This window comes from Aptenodytes patagonicus, chromosome 1 (assembly GCF_965638725.1).
Source record: "Aptenodytes patagonicus chromosome 1, bAptPat1.pri.cur, whole genome shotgun sequence".
Lineage (NCBI taxonomy): Eukaryota > Metazoa > Chordata > Aves > Sphenisciformes > Spheniscidae > Aptenodytes > Aptenodytes patagonicus.
Window position 1 is genome coordinate 3,145,106 of NC_134949.1, and position 24,928 is coordinate 3,170,033.

General features: G+C 39.9%; 1 protein-coding gene across 1 annotated transcript in view; it reads right to left on the bottom strand.

Annotated features, from left to right (window-relative positions):
* Positions 1 to 24,928, bottom strand: part of MKLN1 (muskelin 1) — a 107,107-nt gene that overhangs the window by 19,276 nt on the left and 62,903 nt on the right. The window contains exons 10-16 of the mRNA XM_076347428.1: positions 20,041 to 20,253; positions 17,983 to 18,204; positions 15,254 to 15,383; positions 6,596 to 6,743; positions 5,384 to 5,498; positions 2,590 to 2,729; positions 289 to 391 (exon numbers count right to left, since the gene is read on the bottom strand). Coding sequence (XP_076203543.1) covers positions 289 to 391; positions 2,590 to 2,729; positions 5,384 to 5,498; positions 6,596 to 6,743; positions 15,254 to 15,383; positions 17,983 to 18,204; positions 20,041 to 20,253 — 1,071 coding nt within the window. The remainder of the gene's footprint in view (positions 1 to 288; positions 392 to 2,589; positions 2,730 to 5,383; positions 5,499 to 6,595; positions 6,744 to 15,253; positions 15,384 to 17,982; positions 18,205 to 20,040; positions 20,254 to 24,928) is intronic.

Here is a 24,928-nt window from a genome sequence, read left to right on the forward strand (position 1 = left end):
TACATTTCAATTAAAGCTCCCAAAATACACACCAGTACGTTGGAATTAAAACAAAGGCCTAGTCTTCACTATTATGAGTACAAAAGCTATTTTATCTGGAACCGCAGTTGTAAAATGACTTTCTAAAGCAGTATGATCTTTAGTGTGGAGAAATACAAGATATAGCAAAGTGTCATGCACCTGTAGAGCTTTTTAAAACTGAATAAAAACAAGGTTTAAGAGGCTTAAAGCTTCCATGTGAGAACACAGTTTACATTTCTTTGTAAGAGAAAGGTCGTTCATCACTACCTCTTTTGTCTCCTCAGGGTCTGAGTGATCCACAGTTACATACAAATCATTCTGCAGGTACTTCAGTGCACTAAGAGGGTCAGTCTGAGCTTTTTCTTCAAACCTGCAAAGAGACAGAAAACATGAGCACAACCATTTCCTTCAGGACTAAGTACTACTGTTTCTACAAAGAGCAAAACCTATCAAACAGAACTTTCAGCCAAATATTTCCAAATAAAACCATGTTAATGGCAGCTCGGCCTCATATTTGCTGGAGTACATGCTTTCAAGCCAGACAAACATAGAGGACGGTTTTTTGGGGGTATACGGGAGCTACAAGGGCAAAGTATTACGCTCTTACTAAAAATGGTCAAAAGCATATGTACAGCAACTTCTTAATACATAAATATAACACATTTAGTACAGTTTGTTTTCCACAAATAAAGTAAGGTATGAGTAGCACCTCATGTGAGGAGCACAGTTCAGATACAGGCAAGCCTTGAGCCTCCAGTCCCAGGGATATGTAATATCCAGTCAGGAATGTAATTGAGTCAGGAATGTAATTCCTGACTGCGCAGAAGCGTAACTGGAAGTACAGGGATGGAGAACGCTCCCTGCTTCTCCCAGACAACAGAAAAAGGGACAATGGGGGTGAAAACCTCTGGATTCAATGAATACTGCGCCTTAATATCCTACCTTTGGAAAAAGCACATGTACGTAAAAATCCTGTGCACCACCACCATTATTTTCTCATTTTCTTTTAACGAACAGAAACTGTAACTTCCGTGAATTCCCTGAAGTTAATATAGCCCTCAGAAAATGATTCTGGGCTCAGCATCCTCAGAGAGCAGAGCTACTTCCCTGCAGCACTGAATTGGGTGCGTACGCCTAGAAAGGATGAAGTTTAAAATTATCTTTTTTTTTTCCTCATCACCTATCCGCCAAGTGCAGTATCGCACTCTGTCATCTTCTGAATCACCAATACACAGTATTAAGCCTCTCCAGGAAAACAGCTGTGACAATTCCGGATTCCAGAGATGAGGACCCTAAAAACCGTGTTCTTAGTTACTTAACTGCCTCGTATCAACTGCCTTACAGGAATGCAAGATGTTTTATTCACAATATATTTCAGTTACCTTTAACAGGGTATAGCTCAAACTGAAAGAAGTCACACTGAATAGATTTAATCATATTGTTATTTTCTATTTGGGTCACCTACTTGGCTGTTTATACTGTAGTGGACACCCGTAGCCCAAATTTTGAAATTGTCTAAAGATGCAAGTCGTTGAGCCAGTGTGCAAAGCACAAAGACTATGTCTGTTACCTGACGTACACAATATTTTGGTAATTAAATGTGATTTCTTCCAAACGTTCACGTAGATTTTCTTAGATGATATTGCCATGGTCCAGAGAGCTGAAATACCTTAAATAAGTGGCACCGTGCTCCTCTATGCTTGGCCAGCTTGGCTCTGCTATGGCTGACCAGTACTAAAGACCTTTATTCGTTCTTGTAGGGATTCACATCTATTGCATGGCTAATCTGCAAAAGGCCTCATCCAGCCACAGCAATTGTGAGTCAGTAAAAAATGACCTGCAACTCTTGGCAGAACCCGATAACAAAGTGTTCTCACCAAGAATGCAGAAAGAGTTATTTATTGGCTTCAAATAACTTGCTGGGTCTTGAAAGGCTATCTCGCTGCTGCAATTTCTTGCCTAAGGCAATACCATAAGCTCGATTTTGAAAAGCTGTTGCCCTAAATAGCAAATATAAGGCAGCTCTGAAACACCCAGAGTGGAAGAAACATCCCAGTGTAGCTGAATTCTGCGTAAGTGAGGTCTTTCAAGTGAATCTGAATGAAAACTCTGATGACCTCACCACGGTTGAGTCTCAGATGTGGAAAGGAATCCAGCCCCCAGACTTCATTAGCATCCTTGCGAGCTGTTACTATCTCCTAGCACAGTGTTTCAGAAACATACTCCATTTCCTTGGGAGGTGACAGTACCAAAACACATGCTGATGAGCAGCAGAGTGAAAAGGGAATCTAAAAATTCCCCACGACTCCCCACACAATAGCCAGATTTTTCTAGTTTCAGAAAAACATAGTAAAACCAGAATGAAGTTATTTTTGTAGTTTAGCCCTGCCCCACTGCTTTTTATTATTAAATTTTTAAAAAATTAAAAATAATCAAGAAACCTGCAGACCATCATATAACCAACGAAGTGGCATTTCCCAAAACAGTTTAAAAGATATTCAAGTTTTAGCAACTTAAAAAAAAGACACTTTGGAAAAGAAAATTGCAAAACATCTTTTGTTTCTATACCTGTGCTTTCTTATGAGGTATTTGCAGTGTCTTAGCAGGTATTCCTTTGAAGGTCGACAGAGCTTCAGAGACCAGAAATCATCTAATCTCATCTTTGGAGAGCAGGACTTACCAGGATTCCCTCCGAATAAGTAATGAACCTAAGCAAATGAGAAGCAGATCAAAAAGTTGATTGTTTGTGTACATCCGTTAAACAAAGACTATTTACTATGTCAGCATCTTTGGAGAGGTTTATTCTGGAGGGAGAAAACACTGCCTTTTAGACAAGCTGCTCCATCTTATTATTAGCCTTACTTTGTCCCCTAGGAGATGAAGAAAGTTCTCTTAAACTGCTTACATTTTAAGATAATAAAAAAAGCTGCACTGTTAGAACCTCCCTCTAGCAGATTCCTGAGATATTTCTAAACAAACATTCACAAACCATGCAATCCCTTTCTTCAGGAAAAACCTATGAGCATGATAAATCCTTAACTACATAAGATACGAGCAGAAAAGAAGGATCTGAGCCAACTCTTGTTGCCCTGGTCAAAATACTTGCTGCAAACAATACTCAAACTAATGGATTACCAATCTCTTCTCCAATCTTGTCCTCAAAGACTCCAAATTCTCGTTGTCACAAGAGAGGCTAAATTAAGGCACCTGTATTAAGCCCTTCTCTAATTTGGGGATGAGCAGATTATACCCATGTAATTGTGAGATGACTCCAGCAATCACACATTTCCTTTGAAGAAGAAACATTTATGCTTGTAAGGAAGACTCAGAAAAAAGCGACTTTGTAGACTGATGCTCTGGCTCCAGTCAGAGCACTGTTGGTAAAGCTGCACTACTAAAGCACCACAGTTCAGACGAGCAGCCTTTTCCTTGAGTCAGCGAAGACCATTATCTTCCCCAAAGACAAGGGCCACTGGCAAAGTCTTAAAGATGCTCAAAGTGACAACAAGCCCAGCCCAGCATAATCTTGGGAGATGACCAACAGGCCTGTGTTCCCAACATGTCCCATAAACTCTACAGAGCCTTAATTTGACTTGCGGAGAAAAATATTCCCATGGCCTCTGGAAGGGCAGATTTGTCTCACCTCAATACAGCAGCCTAGCTGTGAGACACTCAATACACTGCCTGGGGCACAAAGGAAAGAGCTAACTGAATAAAGAGTAAAACAAAAAGCCAAAAACTGTAATCCTAAGAATAACTGAGGAAGAAAACACCAATCTTATTTAGAATCAGAAGTCACAACCATTACTGTGATTGTCTTCAAAAAAAAAAGTCCTAGCAATCCTGAGATGCCAGTCATGGAAATACTAAATATACCCATATGCGAAATGCTTTTTTTTGTTCAAGGTAGCTCAAATGAAGCAGTTTTTAACAGCCGTTCTGATAATTTGAGGATAAAACACCTTTGAAATGCAAGGCTAGACTTAGAGAGAGGCAAATCTCAAGAACAGTAGAAGTGTTAGAAAAGGACTGTTTATTTCTTCACTTTTTTTCTTCTTCACATCGCTTGGCATTTCAGACTCTGCACTGTTGATATTAAACATGTCACAAAGCGTCTTCAAATACTGAGGTTCAAGAAGTCCAACAGGCTACCTTTCTCCACAGCTTTAAAAATAATCACTCAAAACAATGTATTCTGCATCCCACTGATGTAGGCTCTCCTTATTTATATCAGAGGAGTTTAGAAAGGTCATTTGAACAGAGGTTTCTAAAAATAAGACTCTTCAAAACAAGTACCTCAAACCGCTCTTCAGATAAAGCTGGGCAACTGCCATGATTTAGCAACCTTCACAGTAACTTATAAAATACTGCTCTCTATCTCATGGTACCTTACACTTAGAATTAAGCCGTTAAAGGCAGAACAGTATTTACTGTCCAACATCAATGTCCATGATGAAGACAAACCATACAAGTTCCACATACAGAAGTTATACCTATTCCTCCTTAAAAACCCCCTTACCCCCAAACTCTTGGGCTAGTTGGGTTTCTCAAATTTGATTAACATCCCATGGAATGATAAGACTAAAGCATATTTGTCTTTTTCAGTTCAGACTGTTTCAGACTAAAAAAATATTTAGAGAAGGTTTATTTTAATTGCAAAATATCCGTGAAAGATTAAGTAAGTGTGTCACGGTAATTTAAATTCATAGGTTAATGAAGTTATGGTAACCTAATCCGTGGGTTTGTGCTTTATTGGTTAATATGCACAAAGCCCTAAGTTTACTGAGCAGTAATGCACGCTACAAACAATTTTAGGTACATTTAAGCATGAACGTGTCCATTAAAGTCAGACAGTGCTAAAGAATGACAGTTGCTTCTGACATGCGGGGCAAAGTAAGGCACTTCTGTTCGAGCAGATTCTTAACAGTGATTAGTTCATTCAAACACACTTTCTCCTAGAAATGCTGGTAAGTATCTGTGACCATTTAGTCACTAACAACTAACAGGTTGTGAGATTAAGCCCCTGAAGATAATGAACGAAGCTTCAAGTGTTCTCAAGTACGAGAACAACTAGGAGCTAGCCGCTTGACAACTTTGTAGAGGTTTAGTATATTCCATTGTCTGCATTTTGATTTCATCTAGGAGCTATCATGTCTACTTCACATTGACATAAGAAGTAGCTTAGCACCTTATTTCAAAAGATGATAGTAAGTTATATGAAAGTTACCCACCACATTAACCCAAACATTAACACTACACAAAAAGCTATATTCATTGTACCATCTTTGAAGAAGTAACTACACCGGAAGAGCAGCAAGACTAAAAGAAAAAAATCACTGTATATGTATCTGGACCCTCATACCTTGTGCAACTCATCGTACACCAGTTGATGAGCAAACCTTGGGCAGGGTTCCTCTTCCTGAAGGCTTTTACCTGGATTCTCTTTTGCTGCTTGGTCATTTTTATAGACACAAGACCTGAAATACAAGGCAGTAAGTAATGATTAGTATCACCTACAGGAAGTAGAAAAAGCTAGTGAAAGGCTATAAGGTACAAATGATGTCAATTTGAACTGCTTAGCATATAACACCAAAGATTTTCTTACTTCTCTATATATTGTCTTCTATTACCCCATCCCCATTCTTAGCTCTACAAAGAAACACATCCAACAATCAGAGAAGGCCATCTTGGCTGAACACAGTCCTCAATCACAAGCCAAACAGGAAAAAATTCTAGAAAAATTTGTATCATGAGCATTGGAGGTATCTTTAGATGTTGCATTATTTGCTAGCGGAACTGTCAGCATGAAGTATTTTTCATTATGGAGTATACCGTCTTGGACACAGTAGAGCTATAGGCCAGAAACTTCAGCAAAGCTAGCATTTCAATCACTGATTTCCAAGCAGACTTGTTTTTTCCAGCTGAAACACCATTTTTAAAAAACAGCATTCACACCCTTCAAAGTGATTGGCCCCACATCAGAAAAGACCTTGAACACAAAAACGCTGCCAGCTCTGGAAAGGGGCAGTGGCAACCAACTACCAAATACCAAACAGCAAATAGACAAGGATATAGCTTCTCAGAATACTGGCTCTGGCAGCTACCTGAAATACCACTGCATGCAGCCTGGAAAGAGCTGATAGATCTAGCACGAAGACTTCTCCATCACCGTTCATACGGCAGACCAGTTTCCTGAGTTTCTAATAGCTAGTACCACGTACGCTGTTATTAGCCACTCATATTTGACTGAATTTGCTGCACTAATGCTGAACCCTGGCCTTGAACATTTCCTACAGGAAAAACTTCTTATAATGGCTTACTTCCCCTCAACCCCTCTACCTCCCTCCAAAAAAGAAGCTCACGTGATTTCTCTCCCCCATTTGGCTTATTGCCATGGTGCCTCTAAAGACTATGGGAAAAAGAGGTGCCTCAAGGGGAACTCAGTTGTCTTCAACATTACCATTCCATGGTTGTAAGAGGTTAGAGAGTCACCTGGGAGACAGGATCATGTAGGATTGCTTTCTAAAGAAAGTCAGTGTAGATGTTAGAAATAGCACCCCTTTCATCGACTTACCAGCTGTTCCTCACAATGTCATAAATCCAGAAGGAATTCCTTACATTCTCTTCCCGCTTCTCCTTGTCTTTACTGAGCCCTGACAAGACATGGATTTCATTCAGTTCTGGATCAATGGTAGCCCTTTGAGTGAAACCTGTCATTGGAACTGACAAAAAAAAAAGTTACACACTGAAAACAACAGAGGATACAGGAAGGGATCCAAGCATCAGACAAATGCATTTCCCTCCCCCTGCAATTCAGCAGATTTTCTAATATCCATGGTACAAGCATGAGATTTCACATAACTACCTCTTCAGTATTCTGGGATAAAGAGCGTCTTAAGTTTAACATCAGTACCTAGTTTGCCCATTTTCTTCCTTTTAATTACTTTCACCTCTTCATCTTTCATATAAAACCAAAACTTGGGACTGAGTGATCCCAAGCTGGCATTTTCTATGACCTCTCCTCCACAGCGATCTCGTTATTCACCACAACTTAAAACTGAAATAGCACATCTCAAAATAGGAGGCGTGCAGAAGTCACCAAGCAAACAATTTGCTTCTTGCACATGCCCTCCAAAGCAGGGCGAGAGGGAGGAGGAGGAGAAACATCACCCAGAGGCTGACTCCTTCCCTGCTAAGGACAAGTCCAATGCAAATTCTCTTTTTCCCTTCCTATTTGCAACTCCTGGAAAGCAAAAAAAACCATTCTGAAAGCTGCTGTTTCATAGCAAAAGGCATAGGCAGGGATATTTGGGAGACTACCAGCTCAGCAACAAGGATTAAACCGCCTCAAGATAGAGCTAGATGATCCTCGTAGACATGAATGGAGTGACTGTTATTATCTCATCCGTAAAAGGAAGCACTGATTCCAGAAAGCTTAACTGCAAAAGCTGGGAAACTCAAAAAAATTCAAGATGAACTCAAGATTACATAGCTCACAACCTCGCATTGCCTCCTTTAGGACAAAGATGTCAGGGAAGTTTTTTGTATCTTCTAAATAATTGTGGTATAATTACCAAGCTATTCTTCTGTTCCACCTTCAGATTTAGAAATATGGTGAAATACTGAGGATTCCAGCAGTTTTCATCATAATTCCCCGAAAAAAGGTCAGCAAATTTGTTTGGCAGTCCTTTTTGTTTGTTGTATAATTCCCCATTTCCTGTTTCCCTAGGCAACCATCCTTCCAAAATGTATTTGTGAAGAGCACGTGACCTTTGTTTACAGATCCTGTTTGTCTCATTTCTCTTTCTGGGTCAGTTTACAAAGGCTGGTAAAGGTTTCTGGCCTTCGATCAAGATTTTGGCATGAAAAATTCTCAGAACTCTTGTATTTTGCAAATTCTTCCCTGCAATTAACTGTGAACTGCAAATACGGCCTAGAAAACAAGCCCTTCGCTAATAAACCATTTAATATTGCTGTTTAAGAACACACAAAACAGTATTTTGCAAGCCCATTCTGGAATAGGTTTTGGTCTCGTACTTCAGTCTTCTCATTTGGTAGGCCAGGAAAGCAGTAAGTATCAATTAGAAAATTCTGAGGAGCATTTAGTTTTCTACAGTTTAAGCCCCTACCGAAATGTTTAGCAAAGCCAAAAACCCCAAACATTTCTTTAAAAAAAAAAATGCTTAATTCTTACATAAAGTAGAAACTTAAATATATTCAGGTAATTCATTCTCAGAGTCCTGTCGCCAAAATCCTTGCTTATGGTTTTACAGGAAAGCAGGAGGCAGAGCCTTTGGAGCCCCCGTCAGCATAAGCCTGCCTATTTTGACCTCCAACCTTGCCACAAAGTTTCAAATGAAAATTAATCCAGTTTATAAGCAAATGGGTGGCAGAGCAGAGGAAAAAAAAGCAGGGAACAATGCTGGCACAACAACAACTACATACCTTGTCTTAGCTGCAAACCACAAGGAAGTTTTTAAATAAGACTAATGAGCGCTGTGAAAGTCACCCAATAAGGAAATTGAGAACAAAAAGACAATTATAGATCAAATATCATTAATTTTTGAAAAGTATCATGTAATGTGTTTGCTTGCATAGTCAGGGACTGAATCATTGACCCAAAAGGATTAAATTCAAGGCATATTTGAGACTTTTCTGGCAGGAGAGCCATCTAAATTTGATCAGCAATGCTAATGTACATGGAAAACGTCTTTGCAACCCTATCTGCTGCTTTGAACATTCGAGACCATGCCGGGTTTTTAGGAAAAAAAAGCATGCAAATCTTCAGAGCATTAATACCTCAGGCTTATTGAAATGAAAATTATAATCATGAGGAATATGGTTGTTATATTACCGTTGATACAGAAAGCGTATGAAACTTGTCTACGGAAGTCCCATCCCTCCCGCCTGAAATGTTGCTAAATAAATGAATTTTGTATCTAGTTTATGCTCAATTTCCTGAAGCTGAAATTATTATTTAAATAATGAAAGAGGGAAAAGCCGCCAAAGTTCAGTGCCTCTGTTTTTTACTCTTGATAGTAAGAATAGGATTTATCCGCAGCAACTGCAATCAAAACCAAATTCAAGTCAAATAATTTCAGGCTTCCCTCAGCTGTACATCAATCTCTTACTGAGACTGTTTGAAATGCAGAATGCCTAGAAAAATATCATCTCCAAAAATATATATCCCTACATTTAATAAGGGCCTAAGACAAGGAGCAACGTTCCTAACCTCTTTGACCTATCTAAGCAACTCTGTAGAAACCATATTTAAGTAGTGCCTTAGGCTAGACAAAGTTGACATCTAGTCTTTTGCAGAGGAAGACTGAACTAGAAAGTTAGATATAATATGATTAAAAACCACAAGACAACACAAATTTGGTAAACAAGCCCCTGAAAATAAAACAATGAGGAAACAAGGCAAGCTACTACACAGTAAGGGGAGATGCTGTGGTATTTTAAACACAACAGAAACACCGAAAAGATGTTTACCAAAGAAGTCTGATCCTTGACAGAGCAAAAGGACTACGTAAAATCCTCATGACTGACAAACGCTTCCACTAGGGGGTAAGAGAGCTTCATAATCTGCAAGTGCAGCGGACCTGCAGTAAATGCTGGATAGAATTCATATGATTGCAGTCAGCATATTAGAGAGGGACACGGGCTGTAAACTTGTGAAAAGTACTTGTGATATTTCGCTAACAAAATGTACACTGGGAAGGAAATTTAATTCTCCGTGGGAGACAAAATTGAACCTGTGACAGTAACTGATTGCTTAGGATATATTTTTTTTAAATTTTAAGACTCAGAAAAGTCATAAACAACAAGGAGTGAGAATCAGACACGGTAATGCCAGTGCACTGCAAGAACTATTATTTGCAACGTCCTCGACCCAAGGGGTACATAACATGGTAAGAATGGCTCCATGGAAGTTCCCTCGCTCTTCTACTTCTTTGCATAGATGTAGATGTAAATCAGCTTTGGAGCCAATCTCCACGGATTTCACGCTGTTCAGAGTGCCTCTCAGGCCCGGTGATCACTCAGGTCAGCTGCAGGCTGACAGCTCGAAGGACATAAAGCAGCGACTGAGGACTTAGCCCTGGTTGTTTGGAACACGGCACTGGCCTGTCGCTCTGTGATATTAACTTGGCTCCTATGACAATACGTTACAGATTGAAGAGGAAAAGCTGTACAGAGAAATTACTAAACACAATACAATCCCAAAAAGTCTAGTAGATGGCAAGGGCTTTTCTTGTGCCACTGTGTTTTTTTCCCCATAATCTCATTAACCAGTCCAGGGTAGAAGGGCAGTAACTAATTGAAAATAAGAGGTCTGAACCGTCTCTCCAGAACATAACCTTTTCATTTATTTTTATATAGCAAAAATGAAACGCTCATGGCCTCAATATCTGAAAACAATATTCAGCCACACAGGCCTTGAGTTAGCAGCCAGTTACATAAACTAGTAATTCCTGAGAAAGCTTCGATAAGACGCTGTGTAACCCTGTACAATATAATTTCAATTTAAATATAATGCATGGGAAAAGCTTTTCTACAAAAGTGACACCTAATCGTGAAACAGATATGTTCCCATTACCACAGTCCCTACTTAAAGGCATTTATTTGATCATAGTGATCATTTCAGCAAGCTGAATGTTTTTTGGCTTATACATGCAAACAGCTACCGTTGTTTCAAGCACAGCGTTGGCTGCTGCCAGTATCTAAGCAAGAAAACAGAGCTTTTACACAGAGGCAGAGTTTGCAAAGCAGTAAATCAGGAGTTCACAGATGTGATTCTCATAGCACTAGACGAAGTTTGGAAATTAAATCTCGCCTCTCTCATTTGAGGGGATACTGTAGCATGTTTTTAAACATGCTTCAAAACACAGCATTGGCAAAACAATGATGAAACCTGTAGTCTGCAGACCACCTCTGAAGGATTTGTGAAGGATAATTACGGGAAGCAAGTTCATTGACAGCCTTTTAGTGCCACCTAAATTACGAAACCCTCAGAACACGTTACTGCTAATCCCGCTACAAGTGACTTGCAAGTATCCTCCCTCCTTGTGATGCCTCGTGATTAGAAAAAATAGGAGAAAGCTACATCACATGGATATTGCTGTTCACCAGAACCTGGCACCTCCCTGATGGATTAATTTAAAAAAAAAGCAGTAGGTCAGCAAGTTACTCCATACCACTACTTGTAATCCATATAAAACTGAAGCAGCACCTCCCCTGAACTTTAGTGGAGCAAACCTCGATGAATGACAGAGATAGCATGCAGGCCAGCTGTTGACACAGCAAGATAACGATTATCCTCTTGGATTTTTCATGATGAGACTGCATTTGGCAGTCAGCCAAGGAGCAACTACGGAGACCATTTGAACAGTCTGGTTGTCATGTTGAAAAAGCAACAACGCGATGTCCAACACTCAGTTCTCTCCCAAGCAACGTGAGATTTTGGAAAAAACAGGTCAGTGTATTTGAATGGAATTCTGCTGCTATGACATCTCTGTAAAGCATCCTTAGGACTTGGTGACTGCCTGCTCTCCCCCTGACCTTCATAGTAGGAGGGAAGTATTTTGAGATCGGTTCAGAGAAGCACCTCACAAGATGAAAAGCACATAAGGTCCCTCACGAAACAAAGCGCTTCCATGGCAAGAGACGTGCTGGCCACTGGCAAGGTAGACCTTAAACTAAACAAGGGCAAAACGTGTCAGGTGTCACAAACAGACGATCAAAATGGGATATTGAGACTGCTTGTCTGAGTCGGATCCTGACCATGTTGGGCTAGCTGTGCTTTCTATTTTGATTACTGTTTTTCTGACATCGTCTTGTTTTAAATCAGGATTTCCTGGACTGGGCTGTCGCCTCTGTCCGTGGTACTTATCCATGAAACCTCCCGTCTGTCAGGTGCACAGCTCTGTATCTCGAAGGAGCACCTGCCCCAGCAAGAGACCTGGGAACTTCACTGGTAGCTAAAGAAATATTCACAGTCTGCCCTTAAGAACTACTTCACCATTAAAAGGAGCCACAGGAACGTTCTCATTTGACTTTGGAAGTTACTCGATGCCAAGGGATATAAGATGATCTCGATTCTCTTGCAGAAGGAAATTCTCCCTCTGACCAACGTCTCTGACACGCCACCGGAGTCACAGCCAAAAAGGATTATCATAGGAACCTTGACCACAAGTGTTCCCATTAGCTCCCTGAGACCTGAAATGACTGCCCGTGATTAGTCATGGATTGTGTGCTAAGCAAGTCAGGCAAGCTGTCAGTATAGCCTTTTGAAGACATCTGATACTGGTGGCATCTCTAGACCACGTGTATGCTTCAGAGATACACCCTGGCATATGTGTGTTGGGTTTGGGGGGTTTGTTGTTTGTGTGTTGCTGTTTTTATAAAAGCAATTAAAAGTATACGACTGTTCTAAAAGGGTATGTCCATCAACATACACACTTCTGCCTCTCCCCTGACTACAGGCTCTATTCAACCCTACTACGCTTCCTCCAATTTGTGCCACTACTGCCTTTCTTCATATCCAACTCATTATCACAGCTGCATTCTCTTTTCCTCAGTCCCATTTTGTCCATTCTCTAGCTGAACTAACAAATTTCTTGCTCCTGACAGTTTTCAGGCAGCAGCAAGATAACCATCCCCGATGGCCTAATTTCACTGTACTGCCCTCCTTTGACAACAAAGAGAAAACACCAGTTTTTTTGATGCAATGAGCTGGAGAAAGCACTCACGCTCACTGGCAAATGGCATTTGCCAGACATGAAGAGCTGTAAGGCTTACCCATGTTCAAAGCGGATCGAGTCAGGAGACATTTTTAGTAGGCAAAGCTGTGTGCAAACCCATCTTTTAGAAACGGTACCTTGACCAAATTTGAACTTTTCCCAGGAATGAAAAAAGCGCATCTAAACTTGCTACAATTATTGTCCTTTACTCCAAATTAAGAAAATTTAAGTGATACTTATCACCCAATATTCTCTCAAACACAACACCTATACAAGAAACTGGTTCCAGGATCAACATCAAAAGCAACTAAGAGCAAAGAAACACTCAACAGCATAAATAGCTCATCCAGAAGATGAGAGCAGCAAACCAACATATCATTACCATAGTTTTCTAGTATTGCAACAACTCCGTATTACTGATAATCCTTAACTACCCATTTTACTACTTTTTTAAAAATCTTCCCACTACTCTAACGGAAATTTTAAGCAAATGCACAATTAAGTTCTTTTAGAAAGGGTAAAAATCAAAATAGCTCAACTAAGAATAGAACTGAATGCCACATGCGAGCCAGGAACAAAATGTAATCATGGGACTTTATAGGCACATTTAGGTCAGGCATCCTCAACTTGACTCATCACACCGAGCAGCTTAAAACCTCACAGCGACCAGTCAGGGAATCACTTTGTTCATACAGATCAAAATGGTGTATTGCTACCTAACAAGAGCACTATAAAGACTTGCTTTTTCGGGTGAAAATAGTGCTGTCAGCATTTGCTGTCTGAATGTAACAAGCATTTTGTCCTCTTCCTGTTAAAATGCAAATAATCCTACCATCTTCTTTCAAAAGCAAGGGAAACGTTCAAATCTGTTTACTTTCTACACACAGGAGAACAGTAAACTGAAAATCTACTCATGTATTATTTCCAATGAGTCACTTTCTTACAAAGTCTACTATTCACCACTTCAGGGCCTGTGGGAATGGGGAGGAGAGCTAAATATTAGTCTCGTTTGCTTAACCGAACTTTGCAGTTAATGTACTTGCTGAGAAGCAGAGCTCAGTGTCTTCTCCAGCCATAAGGCAAGCTCGGTATCTTTAAATCTGAAGTAGACACAGGTGTCAGCTTAAAGCCACATGCTTTAAAGCTTCTGGCTGTAAAGAAATGTAGTTTTAAAAAAGCAAAATGGCAGAATGCTAGCAATTTCATGGAAAAAAAAATAATCAATTCTTTAAAAGCTCTAAGGACAACAAATGGTGCGTAGGTGTGCGTAGAGCAGCATCAGGCAACAATGCAGGCACCTTAATAAAGGAGATTGTCAACAATACAAACTGGTTCTTTCTTGGAAGCACTCAAGTAAATAAATGACTCCAGAGAATAAGAGCTTGGGTACTCTTCTCCCTCATTGGCATAACTAAATTAATGAGCAAACAATAACTCATAACCATCAATAATTCATTTCAAAAGTTCAGCAAAATTACTTGCTAAAAATTAAGCCTAATCAAAATAAGGAGGGCAGCCTAAATTCAATATAAATTAGCTTCCTGGGATTTTGGTTACTAGAAGAAGAGAAAACAAGATCGGGACTAAACATACACAATGTGAGAAATACTCGTCACCTCTCTCCTATAGTAGTACACACTGCAACACAAATTTGCACTTCTGAGCTGTACGCTGAAAATCGGGATATTTGCAACACAGCAAAGTGATGGGCTTATACATGCAGAAATCCTTTTCGGAAAAAAAAGAACATTCTTCTCTGTCATTTGAGGAGAAGAGGTATAAAATCAGTTCTTTATAGTTGTGTTACAATGCCTTTTGGGTGTTTTTAATGGTTTCTGGTATACAGAACTATGCCTGGTGTATATAGCTCTAGTGGTATGAACCAAAACAGGACTGAAGCCTTGCTCCCTCCTCCTACCTTTTTGTGCCACTCCCTGATAATTTAGTACAAGAATAACAGGACAACAGGTCTCATCTTTCCAGTTAGCCCCTGCCAGGCAAAATAACCTCTGTCCCTCTACTCCAATTCTCTGTCTCTGAGCATTCTACCTGCCTTTCTGCATCTCAAACCAAGCAGATTATTTCTATTTTATGGCATCTTTCACTTGGTGAAAACTAGAAAAAAAATTGCTTTCTCCTTTCCTGGTTTAAAGAAAATTATTTTTTCAGCCTTTTTTTTTGGTCTTTGCTGGAGTTTCAAAGGAGATTTTTTAGTTCTTATTTTGCTGAATTTTTTTTCATTTGAGGTGCTATGTGGTTTCATGCATCAATTATTTGTATTGTGCTGAAGATGGCGAGTGTCAAGTGACAGGAAGGACAGAAGAGCTGGCATAAGTTTAACCTATATACTGTGGAGTTTACTTGGGTACACAGGGCTAGTTAAGGATGCTAACCTGATACCACAGGACACTGAAGCTGGCCTTTCACCTACCTAACGACGTATTTCTCATTTGTACCAACGGGAAGAAATTAGTATGTAGTTATACTCTTACCCATCCCTGAATCTTTCTTAGTGCCGTCTGATATGATATCCACATGATCGCTGTCTACATCATAACTGAAGAAGTCATTCAAATAAGTCTTCGATCTCTGGCCACCAAATACATATAAGCAGCGATTTTTCTAGAACGGAAAACACAAGTATGTCTTTACCAAGCTCAAGAAAGTTCGTTGGCCAACTGTGACCACTAACAAAAACATGAATGAATCAGGGAGTAATATATATGTTTCTCCTAAGTTTAAAATCATGCCTTAACTATCAGGTCCACCAATCTTTATTTGGTAAATACCTTACCTCCATCTCCACAAAGATTCACAGGGAACAATTATGCAGAACAGTTTGTTATTCTCAAACTCAATAAAAACTTGAGCATTCTTGATCAGATTCTTGATTTTCTCGATTCTTGAATTCATGATTTCTCAGTTTCAAGAGCTAAACCATTAAGGGCTCACAGCCTCTCCACCCCAAAAAGCCCCTCACAAATTGTCGTGGTTTAACCCCAGTTGGCAACTAAGCACCACACAGCTGCTTGCTCACCCTCCCCGCCCCCCCCCCAGTGGGATCGGGGAGAGAATCAGAAGAGCAAAGGTTAGAAAAGTCGTGGGTTGAGATAAGAACAGGTTAATAATTGAAATAATAAAACAATAACAACAACAACAAATTGTAATGGAAAGTAAAACAACGAGAGAGAGGGAGGGAGGGACGGACAAAACCCAGGAAGGAAAAAAAAACCCAAGACATGATGCAACCACTCACCACCCGCTGACCGACACCCAGCCCGTCCCTGAGCAGCTATCACTGCCCCCTGGCCAACTTCCCCTGGCTTATATACTGAGCATGACGTCACACGGTATGGAATGTCCCTTCGGCCAGTTTGGGTCAGCTGCCCTGGCTGTGCCCCCTCCCAGCTTCTTGTGTACCTCCTCGTTGGCAGAGCATGGGAAGGTGAAAAGTCCTTGACTTAGTATAAACGCTGCTCAGCAACAACTGAAACATCAGTGTGTTATCACGTTATTCTCATGCTAAATCCAAAACACAGCACTGTACCAGCTACTAGGAAGAAAATTAACTCTATCCCAGCCGAAACCAGGACACAAATGCAATTTTAAAGATTCCTTTTTCATGATCTATATGAGACCACAAACCTGGATCCAACACAGTTTCAGCTTGAGAGTGGCCAGGCAGATTTTGCATAGTTAACTACTGTAGCCTTGCCTGATCAAGCTGTAACTTCAGAACATAAAACAGCAATTCATTTTTCAAGTTTAATATCAAGAATTAGCAGTCTCCACATCTAAAACCCATTAGATCATAACTTCACTGTTAAAAAAAAAAAAAACAGGAACAAAAGACGGACTGTAAGAGAAACCATCCAGGTACCAGCACATTACTAAACTCAGAACAGGCAAATGGCAAGCAGCAAGCCAAGAATAACAGGTTTATTACTTCTTTCAAGTTTGCCAAGTGGAAAGTCCGTAAGAGGAAGATTATTTTTCTTTCAAATGGTTGAGAAAACAGCAAAGGACCTAAACTTCCATGACCTGTGCTTACAGAAACCTGTATTCTTATTTTTACCACAGACATATTTGAAAAAGCCTCTGGCACCTGTGCAGAATTTTGTGTGGCAGTATGTTTTTGACCAGATTTTAGAGAGCCATTCAAAACAAAAATGAAATCGAAAGCTCTGAAAGCACAGTATTCACTATAAAAATTCTGATCTTTCATTTGAAAGGGAAAGAGAAATAAACTCAGTAAATTGTTCAAATTGGTCAGTTTTCAATTGGTGGTATCAGTACACACTTGAATGCCACAATATTAATTTTAATTCTCTTTCCCCCCACCCCCAAGTCAGAGTTTAAGACTTACTACCACTAAGAAGCTGCCATGTAAATTCAGTGCAGAACTGCCACCGCACCACATCTACCCATGCAAGAGTTCCTACTTGATGCTAATCCCCTCTGTACTGTGCTATTCCACTGAAAACACCTACGTGGAAAGCTAGTCCAGAACATGTGACACTAACCATCCTCCCTTTACCACCCTCACCCTGCAGTTCCCATGTTCTGCACTTAAGCAGACGTGGTTGATGAGCACAACTGGAAAGGCAATGGAAGGTGGTTTTTTAATACCCAATACTAAATAAAACGCTACACACCCCCCAGCCCCTCATCCCTCTGCCTTTCCATCAGTCTCTGGATGAAGTGCCCGTAATGCCATCTGTGCCCAGCTGTTAACAGCTGCTTAAGACAAGCAGCAGCTGGGTGCTCAGCACAGAGGAATACGAGGCCTGTGCATCTCAATACACACCCAATAAGCCCCTGCACTAGCCAAGTTTATCATTCCAGTAACCACATAGGGTATTTCCTAGATCAGAAGCTTCTAAGATGCTCTCTACCAACTCTAAAAGAAAAACTCTCTTTAGATCAAATTGTAACATGGCCTCTGGGTCTATTTATCATTATTTGATTAAAATCAACTATTTAAAATTCATCTTGCTTTTTACTTGAAATTTTATTCAGTTGAAGTCATGAAAGCTCCAAGACTTGAATTAATACCACCTGCACTTACCAGAGAAGCATCAGAACATCAGCTAACATAAAATCCAGTGAGACAACATACCAATTTGGAGATTAAAGAGCCTCAAACTTGCAAGAAAAATCAAAACCAGATGTTCTCCTTTAAGTCAGGCATCATGAATCAAAGTACGGTGCAGATACTTACAGAATGAAACAACATACAGTGTCCTATTCGGGATTGGATATCCTCAGGTCCAGCATTACAGGAATCCTCTCTCAAAAGTTTCCATGTCTGACACTGGCAGTCAAAAGCAAACAATCCACTGAACTGCGGTTCACTGGCTCTGCTGTCATCAACACTGCCGTTGCAGGTCAGAATTCTGCCTCCAAAGGTATATATCATGTGTTTTTCAGAATCCATACACATCTGTAAGAACGAGAGAAGGAGTTTTAAGCCAGCACGTTAAGACTTGAACACGCTAAGATTTAAGATTAAACATCCCTCCCCTGCAAGTGGTACCTAGTAAGACAGTGCTCTGCACATCTCCTGAACCTCTAATGAACAGAAACGAATACGTGTGTCTTCACGGTTGGCAGGTATTAATCTCAAAAAATAGTCCTTTATTTAAAATCTGAGTCTAATTTTAACTTTCTTATTAAATAAGAGAAAAAAAAAGCCTACATGTACCCTTCACCATGTAAAAAACTTGCCTCTAGCTGCTGATTTTAGGAAAAACATTTTAGAGTTTTTCACCAGGATCCATAGCCAATTCTGTCAAAGTTAACAGAATATCGCCTTTGACAATGGCTATGCAAGGGAAAAATTCAAAATCACTGCTAATTTACTGACCGCCACTCAACCAGTCCAAAACCAGCCTGCGATTTGTTACTCAGATTCCATCCCAAGCATATATTTACTGTTATCCCCATTACTTCAACATAAAGCAGGGCCGCAACCTGGCCAATGATTTTTGATGAGGCTGCAGCAGAAATATGTTTATCCCCAAAGCCTCAATTCAGGTTATGGCACAAGAGATGCATCGCAGTACAAATCAAAACTCCCTGACTCCAGGTGATGTTTTCAGACACAGCGCAACGCAGAGGGTTACAAAACAGCGGAGGGAAAAAAAAAAAGAAAAAAACCAGACAAGATTACAGTAAGATAGAGATGCTGCTCAGCAAAGCCTACACAAAACACTTCTAGTGTAGCACATTTTTGTGAAGGTTAAACAAAAACCGCTATCGCAGTAGGTACTGAGGGAGACAAGAGAAAGAGCTACAGATTGATAAAGAATTCAGGGAGGACATTCTTTCCTAAGAGACAGCAAGGGAAAAAAGAAACAATTTCAGAAGCAGGCAAACAAGGTACCCAGCGTAGCCTTGCCAGCTGACAATTTACTTTTGCCTTTTCCCCAACACCTGGGAGACTGGTATTCGTTATTAATAGAACAGAAAGACTGATTGGCTTTTGTTCTGCAGACAACACGTATCTTTAATTTTCGGTATCAGCAGAAACGCATATTGTGCTGGCAAACAACAGCTTTAGTTACAAAACAGCTAGTACCAATAAAAGCAGTTCTTGGGCTGCTTTAAAAATGAGTACTGATGTGCTGTTTCTTGGCCACACTTTATAAAAAGCAATTAAGAACAAAATACCTTTTTCAAGCACACAAAAGCCATTAAACACACAACATACATAAAAAAGTATTCAGTTTGAACACATGGACAGGTGCGGCTTTTTAAAAGATTAGTAGCCACTCCTCTAAGGTGTTTCAATCTCTACAAAGCAAGCACATTCTGCAATTTTTAAGACAACCAATTTTGAAAGAATCCTGGATCCTGCCGGCCTCATTTCAGCAGCTTGTTTATAGTGTTCTTCTGAAGGTACCATACACAGCTTTGCAAGTTGTTCCCCAACACCCTCTGAGTAGGCAGATCTGCAAACCCAGCTCAACAAGACTGATTAAAAACAGATGAACTGTGCTTTGAGCTTTAATAAAATGTGTTTTAATAAAATGAATCAGTTTGCAAAGGTTTTTATGATTCTTCTGACTCAATTTGATTAGAATACCAGTAGTCAGTGGCATTAGACAAAAATGCTATTAGAATTTAACTGAGCACAGATCACAGCCTTCCTCATCACCGCTATGTTACCTGGTACAGCACTTCTACGTCGCAGGAGCGTGTACCACGACAGGAGGCTATGACCAAAATTGATTTGCAAACATTGAGAACTTGCACTAAGAGCATCAGCGTAGCTGACCTGATGATCAAACACCAGCTTTGGACCTCCATCCGCTGCAGTGTCTTCACTTAGTAACATCCATGTGTTTGTGTCAATGTCATAGCGATAGAAGTCACTTTTCAGAGATTTGCTGTTCCTCACGGAGGAATCCAGATAGCGTCCCAGTGTGTAGATCTGCCTTCGTTGAATGTCAATGCACATCTTGTGACAAGATCTGGCGCTAGGACCACTCTGATAAAGAAAATGACCACAAAAACAAAGAGAACAATACGTTTAATATTGCTCCAGGTGGGTCATTGCACACTCACTAAAGACAAGTAAGTACTATCAGCAACTGGAAATCCTTTGAGAATTCGAGGAAATATGCTTATAATCGGACAAATACAGGATTAATATAGAAATAGCTATATAACAGGACATTCCATAACTTCTTTGTCCTTTAAAAAGACACCAGCAAAAACCTTAACATATTTTTTACAACAAACTTATGACTTGAAGCCTTTTCATAAGATTCCTTAGAAAACAGACTGTTTCCTGCAGAACTGATTCTCAGAGGCGTGTGAAAGCTACTTGATCTTTTAAAATAACAGAAGTTGATGCACATGAGAGGCAAATTAAGATGTCACAGCCTATAAATAGCTACACAGGAAGATTAAGAAGTGCTCTATTACAAGAGCCTCTGTTTTATTGATAGGCTGTTTTCTAACAGATCATAACCAGACACTCCCACAAGCAATCGTATCCCGTAATGGGTCTTTGAAGGTAACTAAAGCACTCCCTTGTCCTTCACAAATAGATATGGCCATTCCAGCCTCCAGCTACAGGAAAGTTTCCCACGGTAAGCAAAACTGCCGTGGGTTATGATCTTCAAGAGAAACACAGCGGGCCCCTGTCAAATTATTATGTGCTTATGCATCCAGGAGTCCTCACTTAAATCATAGAGTAATTTATTCAATGACATTACTACGATGCTATGCGGTACTGGGCAGTAGCCTTTCTGCTTCCCAAATCTAATTTTGAGAGCCTTCGTACACTCTCATCTTGAAACAAGAGTGATATTCCTGTACTCCAAAATACTAGTAATCAGGATGTGCAAAGCCTTATTTGCAAAAGATCAGACAAAAGAAAAAAAAACCTGGCATCATGCTTATAGATAAATTATATAGTTTATTTGGCCTTAGTTCGTATAATTTTGGCACTTTATAAACGAGGATGCCAGAACAAGGCTGGCTAGCTAACTTTGAGAGTCTGGAAACCAACACGAAAACTGGCAAGATTTCAAGTGACAAAAAAAGGTAAGATGTGCAGAAGACCGACGTATGAAAGACAAAAACACCCTATTCAAATCTAGTGAAAAATAAAGATTATACAATTAGGCAAAGATGTAACAAATCACCATTTATTAGAAGCCTTACAGTTAAAGAAAATAGTCATGCCACAGCAAATAATCAGCACAATATTTGCTCCATGTGCTACCAAATACCACCTTTACAGAAAACAAATCTTCCTAATTGTACCATCTAATAAATTATACTGAAATTATTACTGAAACTTAAAATACGCTGATGGAATACATTTCACTAAGCTGGATAACATATGAAAGAAAACATTACATTTTTGTAGTCAAAACTTTACTACTCATGTTATAGAATTCAGTTTCTTGATTAAAGAACAGTTACGGGAAACTTTACAGTAACTCAAACGACAATCTGAGGAGGTGAACTGAATTGTTCATATTTCGTAAATATGAAGCATTGTGTCAGCAACGATTACAGCTTCACGGATTAGTTACTTCATGGTAATTAAGATAATTTTCCTTTCTGAAAAAAATACTGATAGAAGTGAAACATTAGCATAAAATCCTGAAATGCAGCAAAAGTTCATGCATTGCCTTTGGTCACATGGAAGAAGCTGACAGAGAAGGCGGCAACATACTTTATCTTGTTCCTATAAAATACGAATCAGCATCTTCCAAAGGACCCTGTTCCAAGCGCAAATGGTAGTTTCTTTGCATGAAAAGTACCGATTTGAGTATTCACAAAGGTTGCCCCTGATTCATAAGAAAGTAACCCCAGTAGACAAAAATCGATCTCTAGTTGGGCAGCTGGGACACTTAAGGATATGCCACTGTTCCCCTGCCAAAGAGCATGTATTTGCCTTGGCACAGCCGCCAGGTAGATGAAACGTTAAGATCTACCTGTGCTTTCTGACTCTGCCCTCTTTGTCAGGTCATTGCAGTTTTTCAATTGAACCTGCTGATTTGAGTATCTTCCCCCACTTCCCCACCTCTATATGCTCTATGGGCTAAAGTAAATCCTACTAAATTTGCTCAAATAACAACATCTTTGGCACTTTCAGGAGTAAATCTCCAATTTATCAATTTCCAGACCTGCCCTGCCTTGAAGAAAAGCCGCATCTTCAACTGAAATTCGTCTAAGTACAGACATGAGTAAGACACTTAGCACCTACAATACCAGTTTCAAGCCATTGGAATCAACAGCACAGATACTACACTGGCTAAGTATACAACATACAAATTTCAACTCCTAAGACTATGTTAAAAGGAGAAAAGGATTCGGGAAGAAGATATCTTAATTCTTGAGATATGTATTGGTCACATCTCACACAGTAATATCTGCCTTTTTAAGGAGCTACTAAAGGTTTTAAGTTTGACCATTTCATCTATACAGGCACGGAAACTTCATCACCTCAAGTTCACTTAAGAACTTTAATTTCACCAACTTGCAGAACCTGCCATAGCATGAACTAACTCTTGTAATAAAGAAAATTTCATCCAATTCATAATCTTTTCTCAAAGAAAACTGGAGTTATTCCTGCATATCACTTACAAGATATCACATCGAACCTGCCAAAAGTTTCTAATTTAGTCTACGTGTTTACCGATATAAGTAAATAACTCCATTAAACAGTGTTACACATTGGTTTGACATTTGAGGTAGAAGAGGGGAAAGGCCTAAATCTGTGTTCACTTGAGGGCTACTCAATTTGACTACAGAAGTCCTTGTAGTATGTACATACTTCAAAGGGGGACACAAAGTCCATTTACAAAGACAGATATGGGCAGGCACTGAAAATGAATAAAACACTTTAAGGCACATGTGGTTAAGTGAATCAAGAGTGCGTGGGCGGCTGCGAATGTTCATCCAAAGATGTGTACTCCATGCAGTTACAATAGCAAGCCTGTTGTTCAGACAAAGAACACACTGCCACAACTTGTCATGGAGAAAATGACCCACCGAATTCAAACGGGAGTTTGTTGATTCCAGAAGCATTCAAAGAACTTGACCTCTTATAAGCAAGAAGTGAGAAGAGTTGACCATAATAGACATGACTCTTTTTAACCTACAGTTGAAGAGATCAAGTATGGTTAGAGAACAGGAGAACAACCTTTTGTCCCCTCCTACTAGGATATAGGCTGGTTGATGATCCATGAGTTAGCTTCCTAAGGTGAGTGGATTTCACTAGAGATCTCTATACACTTCCTCAAATCTGGGCCTTATCACCAAAGATAAATTGCAGACATACAAAAAGTATCTATTGTATTTGCTACTCCTCTAAACATACTAACTGCCATTCCCAAACATTTCTGCAGCTAATAAAGAGTTTCACCTGCACAGTGATAACCACAAGAGAAGATGAAACAAGCCCAAGTCCTCTTGAGTAGAGCAGAAGGCAAATAACAGTTTTGACCAGTTTGCATTCATCATCTCCTGTGAGTTATCTGAACTCATAGCAAATCAATGCAAGACTTCTCATGAAATACTCGTTCTTCAGATCCAGTTTCATTGAACTGCCTTCATGAAATACTCGTTCTTCAGATCCAGTTTCATTGAACTGCCTTCAAAGTTGTTAGCATGTGGGATCTACATCTTTGCAGATGAAGCTTCAAGAACTCATTGACTGATTTAGTAAAGGTATTACTTCCTAAACAGAGTGCATCTTAGTTAAAACAGACTCTAGTAAGTCACATCCAGCAACCGCCCAAACGATCTGAACAAACATCAGCTTTGGGGACTCTTTCCAATTCTCATCAGGAAGCTCCTGGCACGCACACTGCAGAAACCACACGTGAAAGCAGCTTGTGACTAGGCTAAGTTCTTATTCAGATGACAAGCAATGTGTTACGCTGCTCTGGCCAGTCCCTCTGCTTATGCCAAGGCTGTGATGGCAATAGTAAAGCATTAGCATATCACATTTCTAACCTACAGGACACCAAACAATACCAAAGATTACTAAGCATGGGTGCTGCTTAGTTTCCGTGGAACTCAATAAGTGCCCACACGGAGCTAAGACTAACCTGAACAAAATGGCTCTCTGCCACCCAGCACCACCGTACAATTAGCACAGCATAATAACGGCTAAGACAGATTAAACAGCATGTGCCATGGCCCCGTTTTAAAGTGGTACAAAATACCAAGCTTCTATGCTCTACTCCAATATCCTTCCTCAAGCAGGTTGGTCTTGATCGCAACTCCTCAGGTCTCTAAAATACAGATAAATGCCCTGACGAGGGTGGGATGGTGGGGAAAGGACGAGAGTATGTATAGCTAGGAGTACCTAAGACAGGCTTTCAAGCCTTTAAGCGCCCAGGAGCAACCAAGGCCAAATAGGATTTTTTGGTTTCGTCAGTGCTACACGAAATTTAATTGTGCAACGCCAAGTGAATACACAGTATACTTTATGAAAAGCCTTCTCAACATGCTAAGCCACTTTATAAAATCTAATTAGAGCTTTCTTCATTTAACTTGCAAATGCTGAAAGCAATTATCCCACTTAAGGACTAACTTACAAAACGTTTTCAAAAAGCAACACAACAGCACTGAGAGACAACACTGCCTCCTTAGAATAATTGATTTGTTCCTATACAGGAGAGAAAGGATTGGGA